This window comes from Canis lupus, chromosome 1, assembly GCF_048164855.1.
Source record: "Canis lupus baileyi chromosome 1, mCanLup2.hap1, whole genome shotgun sequence".
Lineage (NCBI taxonomy): Eukaryota > Metazoa > Chordata > Mammalia > Carnivora > Canidae > Canis > Canis lupus.
Window position 1 is genome coordinate 63820679 of NC_132838.1, and position 16186 is coordinate 63836864.

At 43.4% G+C, this 16186-nt stretch overlaps 1 protein-coding gene across 3 annotated transcripts in view; it reads left to right on the forward strand.

The window, feature by feature from the left end:
- Positions 1-908: 908 nt before the first annotated feature.
- NKAIN2 (sodium/potassium transporting ATPase interacting 2) overlaps positions 909-16186 on the forward strand; it is a 951498-nt gene continuing 936220 nt past the window's right edge. The window contains exon 1 of one of the 3 annotated variants that reach the window (XM_072832815.1): positions 909-1123. In XM_072832815.1, coding sequence (XP_072688916.1) covers positions 1070-1123 — 54 coding nt within the window. In that variant the 5' untranslated portion in view covers positions 909-1069. The remainder of the gene's footprint in view (positions 1124-16186) is intronic. The other 2 variants (XM_072832800.1, XM_072832806.1) reach the window with 2 other exon arrangements.

Here is a 16186-nt window from a genome sequence, read left to right on the forward strand (position 1 = left end):
CAGCAGCGGGCTCCGGAGCGGGGCTCGGCGCGCGGCTCAGGCGGGCCCCGGGAGCGCCTGCACGACTCCCTCCCGGCGGGCGCGGGCCGCGGAGGCCGAGGGCCGGGGTCGGCTCCGGAGGCTCTGATTTCTGGCGCGGAAACAGTGGGAAGCAGCCGCGCGGCCGCCCGCGGGGGGTCCCCGAGTCCCCGGCAGCATCCCCGTGCCCGCCCGGGTCACCCCCCGGGGCTCCCCGAGCGGCCGGGACGGCGCGGCTGCACCCCCGCCCCCTCCCCCCCCTCCCGCAGCGGCGCGTCTCTAACCCCCGTCTCCATCCCGTCTCCGCGGACCCCCGGCTGCGCACACTTCGCGGGCGCCTCGGGCTCGGCGGCGGGAGCGGGACCGGCGCCCCCCGCGCCCCCCGCGCCCCTCCGCGTCCCCCTGCGCCCTCGGCGGCAGCCCGGCCAGAAGTTTCGGTGTCGGGAGCGGCTCCGCGGGCGCGGGGAGGGGCGCGCGGCGGCCCCGGCGTCTCGCAGCGGGAGGGAGCGCGGAGCCCGGGCGCCGAGCGGCGGCGGGAGGGGCGCGGGAGGGGGAGGGGCGGGGAGGGGAGGGGGAGGGGGAGGGGCGGGGGCGCGCGCTCCTGCCGCCCCCGGAGCCGCCGCCGAGCGCGCGGGGCGAGCGGGCGCGGGGAGCGGCGGGGGCGCCCCTGGGCGGCCAGATGCCCGTGGGCGCGGCGGCGCTCCGAGGCTGCGGCTGCTGCCCCTGCGGGCCCGGGCGCGGCGCGGCGCGTGCGGCGAGCGGGCGGACGGAGGTGCGGCGGGCGCGGCTGGAGCCGGAGCCGGAGCTGGAGCTGGAGCTGCCGCCGCCGCCGCCGCCGCCGCGCCTGCAGGTCCTAATGCCTGTCCCCCCCCAGGACGCGGGCAGCAGCGGCAGCAGCAGCGGCAGCGGCGGCGGCGGCGGCGGCGGCGGCCCGGAGCCCCCGAGCCCCCGGCAGGTGCGCCTGCCCTTCCCCGCGATCTGATTGGATACAGTGGGGGCTCGACGGTGGCCGCCGTGGGACAGTGCGGCGGCGGCAGGGGTCTCGGAAACCATGGGTTATTGCAGCGGCAGGTGCACGCTCATCTTCATCTGTGGCATGCAACTGGTAAGTGACACTCGGGTCCTCCCCTCGGGCGGCGCGCCTCCGGGCCCCGGGAGCCCTGCACGGGAGGCTCCGCCGCCGGCCGCGCTGGGAGGGGAAATACAGGAGGGCAGGTGACACAGGTAGCGGCCGGCCGTGCTGCACCGGACCGCGGGGACGGGCGCGGGGTGCGGGACCCCCCCCCCCCCCCCCCCCGTTTCCGCTCCTCCCAACGCAGTTTGGCAGGTGCGGGTTAAACTTGTCTGGGATCTCCCGAGCTCGGTCTCTCGTGCCTGCGCGGTGTGCATTCCTGCTCCTGTAACCGCGTGCCTGCCGCAGACGGTCTACTGCACAGGTGTTGGAAGAGACACGGAATAATTTTTGACTTTCCTCCCGCCGGCTAACCCCCCGGCGGTACCTTTTCCTCCGTTGCCATGTGTGATGTTTCAAGGAAGATAATTCCCTTATCCAACTAACGCCCTCGCAAGACCACTGCGCAGGGCAGGTGGTGTCTCCACAGCAGCCCGACCCAGCGGCCACGCTGAGTTGTAAAAGTGTGTAGATTGAAGGGAAATAACTCGGACGGACTCGGTAACGCCACTGCCGTGAACCGAACCGGTGGCCTTTAAATCACAAATACACTGAACTAAAGGAAAGCATTGTATCTTCCTCCACGATGTATGTAACCGCTCCTGAAACAGATAACGTTGTCTCTGATCCTATAGGATGGAGAACCCTATGTACTTTTTGAGGAATGCTGTGTGTTTGCAAAGAGGCAAGGAGCCGGTAATGGAACACGTCAGGTCTCTGAATTTAAATGCTCTAAGGGCAATAGGAGAGGCGGGGGGCGGGGGGGTAGTTCAGAGGTGAGGCATGTACCACTCCAAGTGGTTAATTTGAGGTTAGGGAGTGCTTGCTCCCTCCTGCTGGCAAATAGCGTTCCTTGGAGAGTATGAATTAATCTGCAAAGCCACCCCCGTTTCCAACAATTGTTTCATAAAGGCTGAAAGGACCCCCAGACCGAAGGGGATTGCCGAGACCCCCACCAGGAAAGTGTTCAGAAGAGCAAGGATTTGCTGTTGAGACTGGTAGAAGAATTCCTTAGGGGGTCCTCATTGTTCATCAGTTGTCTTGATCCCCAAGACTGTTTGTTGTTGTTGTTGTTGCTTACTATTTAGCTGAAGCCCGTGCTTTTTGGTTGCATATTGTCTTGGGGTGTTTTTCTTCCCCAGGAAAGTTATCTCAAGATGCCTAGGTGGATCTGTGAATTACTTAGGCTTTCCCACCTTGGCACTTGGTTGTAAGAAAAAGAAGGTGGAACTGTAAATACCGTTTTAAGAATGTAATATTTTTGCAGTGAGTGTAAAGCAGTTTCTTTTTTGCTACACGCTTAAGTTGCGCAATAAAGGACTTTGACTGCTAAGGAGAAAGCTAACCCGAACAATGGGAGAGTTTACTTTGTTAAACCAGTGGTTAGGCCAAGTAAGCCCAATTGTATAAGTGTTTTTTTTTTTTTTTAACATTCCTATGTTCATATATGATTCAGAAAAGAACACATTTGCTGATTCACTGTGTAAAAGCATAAAACTGTGAGAATGAGTGGGTGGGTAAGTATTCTCATGCTATTTTCAGTTTGAAAATTTTAAAATGTGATTTAACTTTAAGTCATTTAGCGCAGTAGGGCTTTATGGTGGCGGTTGTGTAGGCATTAGATCTATGTGGCATTTTGTGTGATGAACACAAACTTCTCAAGAACTTAGCAATTTTGGAGAAACCTAAGTATACAAATAAGCTAAATATACAAAGTGGCACGATAAGGCTCAAGATTTCTCTGTGTGTGTTTTGTTCATGTGTGTGCACATATGGGACGGTGTGTATCGGAGAAGTGCTCCATCTCTTATGGAACAGAAATTCTGAATCAAAGTGAAGTTCCCTAACAAAACAGAGGCAGTTGTGATACAGGAATGTTCAGCCTAAGCAAGTCTCCATTCGAATCTTAAGGATGTTCTATAACAATCATGTGATTTTTTTCCCCATTCCGACTTTATGTGCCACCAGGCTAATATAATTAGCAGCCATGCTAATGCAGATGCAGAACAAAAAACAAAGGACGAGGAACATTCATTGCTTTGATAAGGCTAAAAGATCACGTTTAAAGGACCTCAGAGATCTGGAATTGTTACGTCTTAGAAGTAGAGTATTTAATTTTAATAAAATAATTCCTTTGCAAACTAATAATTGCAGAGCACTGCACACAGACACATAAAATAGGGGGATGAATATGTTTTCCTTTGCTCTTGATAGATCTTTAGAAACTTTTTGTATCTATCAGCTATTATGAGTAGAAGTGGTTTTTATATGTAGGGGTGTTTCCAGAGTAACTTATGGCTCAGGTACCGTTGATGGACACAGAGGTTCACCCACTTTTGTTTGTTTACTTCTGGAGTGTTCAGTGTGTGTTTTTGTGACGTTTGGGCATGTTGTACTAATAAATCTTAGATCTATTAAAATGAATGGAAGCCAAAGGTAGGCTAGGACAGCAACTTTGTAAAATTCCTTTATTAAGTAACTTGAAGTTTCTGGAAACATTTATTTCCAATTCCAGAAGTAGAATGTCTCTGTGTTAATTAGACTTAAAGGAATAGTTATGTTTAGGCCAGCTTGCAGCTGACCTTTGTGGAGGATGAGGTAGCTGTTGGTACACTGGCGATGAGAGAACCTCATTCATCAGGTTATTATCAGAGCAGACGCAGTGTGTGATCTTTTAACAGGTGAGGGACAGAGACAAACGCTCCAGAAAAATTTACCTGTCAGGATTCGACATCTTTGCCTTTAATTATATTAAATGTGCGTTTAATTTAACATTTGGCAGATTACAAGTGTGGATAAACATACATTCTTTTAAAAGTCAGTTTATGAGACAGGAATTCAGAATTTCATACCAAAGAGACCCAATACAAAACTTCCATCTTATGAAAAAGTATCTGCTGCTGTATATCATAAATTAAAATCTTTGAGATGTATGGTTATTCCGACTTCAGATTTTAGGATGATTGCTATGAAAAAGGGGTGTGATCTCTGGGAACAGATTTGTTATATGTGCACTATCCAAAGTTTAAGCTCTTAATCTCAAGAAGGTAATTTTCTTTTTATCATTGCTGTCCCTAATGCTCAGAACCTGAAGATTTCAGATAGTAACAAAACTCATCACTGCATGTGCAGTGTTGGATATAGTGGCACAGGACAAGACCAATCTAGCTTCTTATTTACAACTCAGCAGCTTGAGATGACGTCTGTGTTGTTTTACTTTATTATTTTTGCTTTTTGTTCTTCAGTGTTTGGTTGACTCAGTACTTTATTTGAATATTGCAAAAATCACTCAGATAATCCTCAGTGAAAATCACTTAGATATACTGTGGAAAAAACATAACTTATTTTGGTTTGAAAAGAAGGCTTTGTTTTCAAGTAAGAAAATTAAACATGCCCCCCCTCCCCTTTTTGTGTGCATCATATTCTTCTATGGAACATAGTGTATGTGCCATAAACTATTGAAAGTAGAGATTTATGTCCAGAGTAACGCTTGAAGGTGCCATTCTTACCATGTGCTTTCTGAAATATTGCTAACTTGGAGCAGGAGCAACTAAGGATTGTGTTAGTTCCCACGAAAAAGCACATTTGAAACTTACTCAAGAATGACCAGTTACCTTCTACTGCACAGGTAGTTACTAAGCATCTTCAGAGGGACACATTTTTTAGAAAAGAAAGCCATGAGTGTGTTGATGGACTAAATAAAAGCAATCTTGTTATAATTATGGAGTATTTCAGTGATGTCTGTGATGTTTGTACAGTGTTCATAGTTACATGAAGTATCATCATTTTTTTTTTTTTTTTTTTTTTTTTTTTGTAATTAAAGCATGATGTGGACTTGAAAACTGCCCGTGGAATCTTACGATTTTCCTTTTGACATGTTTGAAAGTCCTGCAGAAGTTTAGAACTCTACCTGCCACAAAACCTCCATACCGGGACAATTTAAAATTTTAGTTTCCTATGCCACTGATAGTAAAATCTTGTGATCATGACCCAGTCTAACTCATGGAGAAGACTAACAATTTTCACGTGGTATTTCAGAGGCTTATGGTGCAAAAGTATGCTGGGTGTGCTAAGTTGTAAAATAACTTTCTTCTTTTCAAATGTTTTTTCCTTTTGCATCCCAGCATTGTCTTGTGGGTATGTGTGCACATTTTTTTAGACCTGTCTTTTCATTGTAAATTCAGTACTGCTCTGCTCTAAACGTTTACCAGGAAAGATACAGAAACTCCTTCCCCTGTCCAGCTCTGTTTCTTGGTTCACGAGCCAAGTGGCAAAGCTCTTTTTTTTTTTTTCTTTTTTCCATATACCCAAAGTTTCAAAGAACCAATCTGTGCAGAGCTTTTCCCCTGCTTTCTCCAGTAGAGGCTTGGATGGGCAGCATGCCGTGTGCAGAATGCCAGACTCCTCTCTGGCATGGGCCCCATTAGTGGGCAGTGGCCCAGAAATGTGAATAGGCATTGCCACTTCCTTTTCCCTGTGATCCTGCTTTATTTTGGGGTCAAATTCTCTCCTTGCCCAATCAAGAATTTTAGAATGGCAGCCAGGGACTCCCTTGAAATCAGTCTTTATTTCTGGTTCTGGTGCTTTTTTTGTGCATTCTGGCTTGAGAAAAATAAAATCTGAGACAGAGGCACATTTTAACCCTCCTAGATTTATACTGGAAATAAAAATATTAGAATTATGGCATCAGTTGCATTCAGTATTTGTATACATACAACTAATGGCCAAAATTTCAAAGGATATACTTCAGTTATGTTATTTGGTGGAATCTCAAGCAGCTCAGTGTAATTTTTCCAAAAAGTAGTTTTGAAACGAGTATCACTAATAATGGATAATTTTCTGTTTCCAGGATTTACCACACTCAACTGTCAGGAATCAAACGTATGCATGAGAAATATTTCTATTTCCTTTCTATTCCATTTTTTCACCGATTACATGAACTCCTCCAATTTTAGCCGTCATTTCCCCCCAGAGAAACTTGATTATTGTTTATTTTCAAAATAATAAAATACATGGTCTATCAAGATACAATACATCTAAGGTTCCTTTTTCTCCTCTAAGAAGGATAGAAACAAATCTTGTGTTAACACTTAGATAATTTCTACATATGGAATGAAAACAAAAGTGTATGAAACTTTTATTCCTACCAACTCCAAGAAAATGAAGGATATTTAAACACTGGAAAGAAATAAGATAAAATTATGTTTTTTTTTTTTTTTTGCCTTTCTACATGTTAAGGTGGAAAATGAAATTTATAAACTGGGTTTCTTTTCTTTTTACCATTTGAGGTCCATTTGAGGTATATTTAAATTTGCAAGTTCTTACTATTTAAAGGAATTACTTGCTTCATCTTCCTGAATGCAGTGCTTTTCTTTTTAGGCTTAAACTCTAAAACAGGCCCTGGGTCTAATGAATAAAAATATTTCTAACAGTAAGTCTGATGGAATCTATAGACTTTCTTTCTTTCTTTCTTTTTTTTTTTCAACCCAGAATGGAAATAAGGTGACTTCTGATAATTTTTACCTTTTGAATTAATCACGGATCACATGCTAACTTTGAGCCTTGTAGAAACTTTACTTGAAAAGTTACAATAAACTGACTCTGGTGTGTACTTGGAAACAAATTTTGTGCTTTTATAATTTATTGTGCTTTAGACGTCTAGCTTTGTAAAATACTTATAATGATGAGAGCTGTCAGTATTTACTGGAAGCTTGTTCTGGGCTAAATGCTAATCATGTTTTTTTACCGATTCCAATAATCCTACGAGATGGGTGATAGATACTAATATCCTCACTTTACAGGGGAGAAAGTGGAGACTCTGAAAGTTTAAGCAACTTTCTGAAGTCCTTCTCTCAGTGAGTGACAGAGCTTGCCCTCACCCCCCCTGCCCCACTCTAAGCCAGACTGAGCTTCACTGAATCCCTTCCATGTGTCATAAAACAGTGTTGTAGCTCATGTTTCTTTGACTCACAAAGGCAAAATCTCCCTTCTGATTCCTAGTGGGCCCAGAAATCAACACAAGACTAAGCAGGCTCGGGGTGTGGGGGGGTGTTGGTGCCAGGCTTCTGTCCAACTTGGCCGGCCTGGGGGGGACCCAGGGGTGCCACAGCGGGGGGCTGCTGGTGGGTGAGGTGTGCGCTACAAGCAGACACTGTTCCCTGCACAGTCAGCTTGCCTCGCTGTTCCCACTGGATTTCAAGTGTGCATTAATATTGCAAAACACACTTGCAGTTATCCCTTGGAGAGGTGATTCCTCATAATGACGTTGTGTTTCTGTCATTGCTGAAGGGTGGGGAAGAGTGTCACAGCTACTATCTGTGTCCGGCCACTTATTGAGAAATCAGCACATGGGATGGGCTTGCACGCTTTGATATGTATGTTTTAGAAAGATTCTATGGGAAGACAGAATGTATTTGTTTTTCTCAAATTCCCATTTTTTTAAAACCAATTTCTGATGAATTGCTTATGCAGCGTGATGTTATTATTTGCCTCTTGTTTTTTTTTTTTTAAACACGTCCCAGTCCTAAATCCATCAGGATGAGTTATTAGTAAGAATATTAGTTAAAATTATTGTCGTTGGGGATGACTTCGAGTAATAGGTTGTTTGAAATGTGCATTGAATATTCTAGAGCACTTCTGGGTCTTGATGGTGCATCAGAATCACTTGCAGGGTGCTCCCCACACAAATCAACGGACCCCAGGGCTTCTGATTCAGTAGGTCTCAGCGAGGTCCTGGACCTGGAATTTGCTCTTCCAGTGAGTTCCCCAGGGGGACACGGATGCTGCTGGTTAGGGACCACACTTTGAGAACCACTGGCCCAAAGAATATGTCTTCACTTAGGGTGTTACCCGAATACGTGAACCTTGTTTTTGAAAATTTTCAACCTAAGTAGAAAATTAGATCATTCTTCCTTTGGCCTTTTATTTATGTGAACACAAACTCCTTCAGGACCAACTGTGTCTATTTAGGACTTTAGCTTAGTCTTATTCAGAAGTTTAAATAAGGGGAATGGAAGGTCTTTCTCCAGCACTTGAGTCTTTGCAGCGAATAGAGACGCAGGCCGTGTGCAAGTGATTCTGTGCTTCTAGTGGGTTCGCTCCCTGCCTGTCATGCTGGAGCCGAATTGGTTCCTTCAGCTGTCTCTCTTTGCTAGCCTAGCCCCTCACTATGAATTTCTGGAATAGCTTCTCACTGCCAAGCGCAACCGTGGGGGACAGAGGGAGAGGTGGGGCTATGCTGGGAAAGCACTCAACTAAGCCAGAGGGCAGATTTTTCTACACCCCGTCTGCCCAACTAAGTGACTGATTGTCATTTCATCACTTACAAAAGAGAGGCAAATAATTCCTCATCCGTTTCCCCTACAAGATGCTTAGGAGCATCTGGGGAGAAAATGGGCTCAAAGTTTATGTATTGAAGAGCTTCCCAGATGTGAAAGGAGCTTCCCAGACTTGTGATATCTAGACAACCTTTCAGACTTGTGATATCTAGACAACCTTTGTAAGTATGAATAGTTTAATCTTCCAGAACTGCTTATCCAGTCACAGGAGGGGGGGGGGGGGGTATGGGCTGTTTGTATATCACTTGGACAATGACTTTAGTTGTTGTAACAACTAATTTCTTGTAGTAACAGTTTTTTTTCTTCACCCACCTGTCATTTTGGGGGACTGTGTACATAGGATGATACCCCTGGGTGCAGGTAGGTGAAATAGGTCAAGCGTTATGCTTCGGTGTCTAATACACCTACTTGAAGTGTTCATTAAGGATTGCATTTTACAAATCGGTCAGTACAGTCCTTCTTTGGACTGGTATTTCTTTTAATTTTTCATTATTTTTTATTTTTTTATAAATTTATTTTTTGTTGGGGTTCAATTTGCCAACATATAGAATAACACCCGGTGCTCATCCCATCAAGTGCCCCCCTCAGTGCCCGTCACCCAGTCACCCCCACCCCCTGCCCACCTCCCCTTCCACCACCCCTAGTTCGTTTCTGGACTGGTATTTCTAAAACTGTGTTCCATGGGCACATGTTCTGCAAAATGCTCTGTAGTACAGGAGCTCTGAGGTTAAATAAGTTGTGGGATGCTACAGGCTTTTCAGCCTCTCTCCTGCCCCCGAAGGGTCACAATACATTCTAGTGGCCCCTAGAAGTCCTACACCAGAGAAACTGCTGCTTAATTCCATTTAACTTCACAAATACTTATAAAGTGCTTGCAGCCAACCAAAGACCTCTTTTCCTGAGAGCCCCTATTAATCTTCCATGGAACCAGCATTCTCAGTAACACTTTTTAACGAATTATTACTCTTGGCTAATAGTGCCGTCCAAAGTTAATAATATTAAATTATTATCTAAACAATATTGAAGGGCCGAAAATTCAATATGGACACTCTTAAGCTACTAAAGAAGTATTTAGCAAATAGCGATACATAAAGATGTCTAAGAATATCAAATATTACCATCACGTAATTAAAATCAATGAAGGGGACCTCGTTTTCACACACTTGGCCAGTTTTTCATGTATTTCCTTGAGTTTCGTGAAATGATGTCTCAGCCACTAAAATCACACCCCTTAACCTTGAAATTCAGTCAGGTCTCATTATTGGTGTTACGAAGAAGGAGGGATGTTGCAATAGGCTTCCGAAGATATTTGGAAATTTAGAACACCTGGGGGAGGGCATCTGCGGTGAATTTTTTTTGAAGTCATGGGTGAGGAGCAGGGCCTGTATCTTATATCTGAAACCAAGCCAGCCTTTCCAGCATCGGCCCCTAAATGTCTGTCTTTGCAGGGCTGGTGGTAAGGAGTTTTTGTACTGACTTTTGTTTCCTAATCAGTGCACACACTCTAAAACAGTAACACATTTAAAAGCCCTAACAATGTTGTGTTCTTTGGAAACAAATGGGTCTTAGATGGGAATGGAGGAATCAGATCTCTTCTGCTAACAGAAGTCTTTGTACGCATGTGTATGATGCTAACTGCACAACAGAATAAGGAGGTGTTTCAAATGTTTTAACTGACAGCCATGAGTCAGATGATAGATGGGTCAGTGTTATGTCTACAATGTTCAGTGGTCGGGGATTCATATGAGACTCCTCTATGTGGGCTTCTAGGCCTGGGGGTATACAAGGCAGATCTCCTAGACTATTATTATTATTATTATTATTATTATTATTATTATTATTATTATTTTTGTAAAGGACAGTCTCTGATGTCACTAGGAAAAAAACGTGGGGAAGACTTTTACAGGCCCCATGGAGACCATTACAGCCTGCATGCTTCCGTGGTCATGGGCCCCTGGCAAAGGGCTCTGTTGACTTGCCTTGGCATTGAGTACTTCCTTTGTTATGGCACCTGCAGGTGGTGGGAGGCAGCTTGCTCCTGGGGGTCATGATTCATCCTGTGGATGCGCAGATCCTGACCTTACTCTCTCAATCTGTAAATTTAGGGAATAGCTGACCTATATGAGTTGGTGAATCCAGGCGCTGCCCATTTGTTCCATTTGATTTCTCTGAGCTGCAGAGGTGAGATCAGGATCTGGGGATGAGTTTAACGCCAGTTATTGGGGGCAGTGAGCGAGCTACATATTTGAAGACTTTAGAAGCATCTGTGGGTTTGATAATGCGCAAGTGGTATGTAAAGAGCTCTGGGTCTTCCCCCCACCCCCTTCCACCTTTTTAAATAAAGCTTTGCTTGGCGTTAAATACAGTTAAATAAGCCAGTTCCGACTGGCTGGCTCAGTCGGAACAGCACAGGACTCTTGATCTCAGGGTGTGAGTTCGAGTCCTGCGTTGGGTGTAGAGATTACTTAAGTAAATAAGAGGATTTTAAAAAATAAAGCTTGCTCAAACTTGGTGATTCTCTACAATATTGGAGCTGTGTCTAGGGTTATGTATTTCTTACCCTTATCAATAAAGGATTAATGAAGTTTAATTTTTGCCCATCTTTCATAAAATGTAGCTCCATTTTATTCAGTCAGAGGATGTTAGTTAAATTATGGCTCTTCAATAGCATTTATGAACCTGAGTTTTGCTTTTCTTTTGGATTGGTATTGAAAGTTTTCTTCTTTCTTCTAAAGGGTGGGGCTGGGGAAGTAGAGAGATGTAGGGGAGAGGTGGCTGGATCCTGAATGTCTAGCAGTTAAAAGGCAACTAATACTTCTCTACTTAAAATGATATATGCATTTTTAAAGCCTGTGAAGATGACTGCGAATTCACTAATGAGTTTTCTCAGGAACATATTTCTGGTTTTATCTATAATGTTCTTGGGAAATTCCACAGGCTCTTATAGGGGACACTGCTCTCCCGTTTTACCATTTTATAGACTGTTGGAGTAGATTTGTTGCTGTTCAAAAAAAGCTGTCCTAGAAACCAGGCAAGTGGCATAAGTTCGATTTACATTTAGTAAATGTAAATCTTCTAATAACAGTGTTTAGTGACCTTTAATTATATGCCTCTCTTACTTTAATTCTTAAGGGAAACCTGTTGGTTTTCACTTTCTTTTCACAGGAATGAGATAGTGATGATTGCTACGTGATTGCACTTACTTTGACTCCAGGGTTATATTAAGTACCACAGCAGCCTGAAATGTTAGCTTTTCCTATAAGTAGGGAGAAATAAAACCCAATGTATTTTTTTTTTTTTGAGATTTGTATACCAGTAAGGCAGACTTTACATGCAAAATAGTTCTGTTGAATATAGGCTTATTTTAAAATTTAATCTTTCATAATGTGAATAAAAATGTCACATATTGAACTTTAATAGTAATACATGGATGAGGAGTATTAGCAAAATTGTTGAGTCAGAGGCAGTGATCCCAGTTTACAGGAGGGGCATTAACTTTTTGGCTGAAAAGTTAATTCTGTGACATAAAAATATCTTTCTTTTACAAAAATACATCTCCCTGAAAGTCTTTCTGATGTAGTTTGAATGCAGCAGTAGTTGGACCCATGATTGTCAGATTGTCCGAGGTGGAGAACCACCTATGCCTGGGGCCCTGCCCTTGGGTCTTGGGAGAAGAAGACCCAGTGCAACTCCAGAAATCAACCTAGAGTTGATTACTAGCCTGCACTGCTGTGTTCCAGTTATTGTTTCAAAATAAATGAATGAACAGTGGGAGGAAATGAAGTAACTACTAAATCAGCTTCATCAAGAAGGATTTATGAAATGTCCACCCATGAATAGCATACTGACATGTGCTGAGTAACTTAAGTGTATGTTTCTGTCCTTTTGGCAGTTAGGGTATGGTCTAGCTGAAAGGAACGTCAAGCTGTGTTTCTGTCATGGGTTGATCTAATATTTAGTGTTTGTAATAATTGAAGATCAGTTTAGGTTGCAACATGATCCTTATTTATTTATTTACGAAGCCATAGTACTTGCTTAATGTGGTAGCACTTAAAAATGCTCTGCTGTTCTCTGTCATAAACCGAAGATCACATTTCAAGCTACTATAAATAAGATCAGTGTTGGTGAAAAGTAAATGTTGATGTAAACTGGGCCATCTTTGAAAACTGTGAATTCATATCTTTCAAATTTGTATTATCTAGCTTTACTTACCGTGATTGATAGAACATTATTTAAAGGCTCTCTTAGGTCAGAATGTAAATAATGAAGTGAATCCTGTCTTTATAGTTCACATCTCCAGAGCAGTACTTTTTACTTTTTGACTTTTTTTTTTTTTTAAATGCCTGATGGGCTCTTTTGAGAATCTGCTAAAAGTTACGAACTTTCTCATCAGAAAAATACCCATATAATTTGTGGGGGTTCACAAATGTCTCAACCCGATACATGAAATTGGGGTGAAACCTGCTGATAAATTTTTCCGTTTCTTTTTTTTTTCGTCTAACATTTCATCAAGATATTCTATTTATTGACAAATTTAATTCAGTTACTTTGAATTTGCAAGACATTTTAAGAGATTCTATAAATATATTTGACACGCATTATTTAAAATATATTGTAAAGATAATATAGGCTCTTTGTGAGTGCCTTTGTGTGAGTGTTATGGAAGGTAAAAGATGCAGAGTTGAGTTGGATAGTGTAAGCAAACTAGGCCTTTATCTAAGAGGTTAAGTGATATGCTTGGATACCTACAGAATGATATGGAATAATAAGAACTGTAAGAAAAGTAAGAGTGAAGTAATAAGGAGACTTGGGGGAGGTAATCACTTACGTCTTCCTAGGCTCATCATCCTGGTATATGATAGGTCGACTTCTACAACTAAAAACTGGAGAAAGGAGAATCCCAGAAGGAAGAAATGGTAGTCAGGGGGTGCCTGACTGGCTCAGTTGTTTGGGCATGCAACTCTTGATCTCAGGGTCAGGAGTTCCAGCCTGCATTGGCCCCACACAGAGCTCACTAAAAAAAAAAAAAAAAAAAAAAAAAATAATAATAATAAATAAATAAATGAAGAACAAAGGTGAGAATGAAAGAGTGTGTGTGTGGGACAATGAAGAGTCAAGTTTACTGGCAAGTAGGAAGAGTTGGGGGGTGAAACAGAGAATGAAATGGGTAGGGCTGCAGTTTGCGGATGGACTAGAGCACCTTTGGAGGGAGTTTAAACTTTATAGGATATGCATTTCTACAGATGTCAATTTTCCAGGTGAATGACACCATTCCTCATAGTAGAATAAGAAGCAACATGACATGAGGGTGAAAGCCTGAGGTTTGGAGCAAGCTCTGTGGGGAATGTAAGGGAAAGCAGTGATAAATTAATTAAATAAGTGCTAAATTTCATCAGAGGCCTTATTTGACAGTGGGTTGCATGCATTTGTAAGGGAGCCTATTACTTTTCCATCATTCCCCAACTTTCTAAGAGCTGGAATGGAAAAGCAGAAAGTGGAAGTTTCCTTGGTCTTTCAACAAAACTGAGGCTTTGGTTGTCTTGAAATAAAGTGTAGGACTGGTGGCCATGAATAGGGTGCCAGAATGAAAGGGGCAATTAGGTAACTAGAGCACCATTGCGGATGTTCGAGGATAGGAGGCGAGTTCAGCAGAAGGGGGATGACAGGAAAGGTGGTTGTGTTAGTTAGTGGTATGGTGAGACAATACACAGAGGGGTTTAGGTCTTGGAGAGGAGTGCTGCCTGGGGCATGCGGAGCCCCTTGATTGGCCACCAAATTGGTGGAGGGTCTAGTTGCTGAGAAAGATGAGAGGCCACGAGGCCCAGCTGTGAGAAGAACCATCACTGTACATTTTGGCTTTATTAAAGATGGTCAACAGTTAGGGACGAAGAGGAACACAGTCAGGAAAGAACAAGAGCGTTGCAGGGATTGGAGGTAATTGTGAGAATTTGGGGAGAGTATGGTTTGATCTGGCAATTGGAGCTGGAAAAGAAGGATGGTGAGTGGGTGTCAGGAGGAAGAATTAGGAAGAATGGAAACGTTTAAAGAGTATGTGAGTGGAAAGATGAAGGAAGGGAACAGTAGGTCTCAGGTAAGGTACTGTCTCAGCTTCAGCAGTATTGTCATTTGGGACTGGATACTTCTTTGTCATGTGGGGCTGTCCTGTGCATCGCATGATGTTTAGCAGCATCCCTGGTCTCTACACATTGGATGCCAGTAGCATACTCCAGGTTGTGACAACCAAAAATGTCTTTAGACGGTGCCAAATTACAAAATAGCCCTCTTGCTGAGATCCACTGAGCTAGAGCAAAGCCCTAGAAAGCGCACTTAATAATAACAGCAGGTTTTCTTCATACTGATGGAATTTGGAATTGTCCAGAGAACAGTGGAAATATGGGTGAAGGGAAGAGAAGCTTTAAGCTTGGCCATTGTATACCTGTGAGGGTCATGCCCTGTGCACCGTGGCCGTGGGTCACAGTCACTGGGGGCTCTATTAAAAGTCAACACCAGCACTCCTTTCCCCAGCCCCTTGACCCTCAGGGAAGCAAGCCTATTCATCTAGACATTTTGGAAACTTTCTAGATGATTTTTCTTGTTTCTAAGCAGGTATCACATGAGAGCAGGCCAGTGGGTGAGCAGCTTTGGAGGCGTGCAGAGAAGTGAGAGGAGAGATAAAGGAGATTGGGAGGTAGGTTGAGATGTGTGTTAGGGACTGGGAGATATACAGTAGGAATCGGGAGCTAGGTTGAGATATACACTGAGTTAGCATTTGTGGGAATAGCTGGTGAGGCAGTGTCGATTGTAGATTCATTTGAAAGCTGCTTTTTATGGTCAATTATGTGCTCAGCCAAGCCTTTGCCTTCTTGGCTGTCTTGCTCCTTTCAGCTTGTACCAGGTGGATGTTATCTAAGAGCCAGTGAATGTCATCTTTTCTTTGGTGCCTGAAAGGACTGTCCATGAATATTTGACACTTTGCATTTGTCCTCTCCCAACTCTGATAGCCTGCTAAAATATGCACGTAGTATATAGTTCTTCATGAAATGTCTTAATTAAGAAAGATTTCAGGTACAGAATACGTATTAATGAAGAGATAGACATGTAATCATTTATATGAAGAGCGAGACATGAAGTTTTGGGTCAGATTGTAAGTTTTTAATTTAATAAAAGATTTTGGGTAAGAGTTACTATGACTGTAAATAAAAAGTAAACCTTTTTTAAGGCTCTAAAGAATTTGGAAACGTTCCCTCACTCTTATGGAAATGCACAGACACACCCACATAAATTATAGCCCGTGCCGTTCAGGAACTTAAATTAAAAAAAAAAAATACTTAAGCTATTAATATTCCTTAGGTGATTCCCCCAAACCCAAGAATATTCAACAGCATTTTAATATTTGATATCCTGATTCACTAGAAGGCACAGTTATTGCTAAAAAAGTATGGGAAGACAGCAGAGATTAATCTTTTAAATTATCCTATCTTAGACTATATAATTCCTCTTGGCCCAAGTTGATTTCTTTTGGTACCTCAGTCTTTTGGTGGACTCTGATTTGCATGCCTGGGGGTAGGAGAGTAAATTACATGACTTCTTGAAGGTCCTTTTAGCTTGAAGATTTTGTGATTAAATCTTGCATTTAGAAAATTGGCTTTTTCTGGGAGAT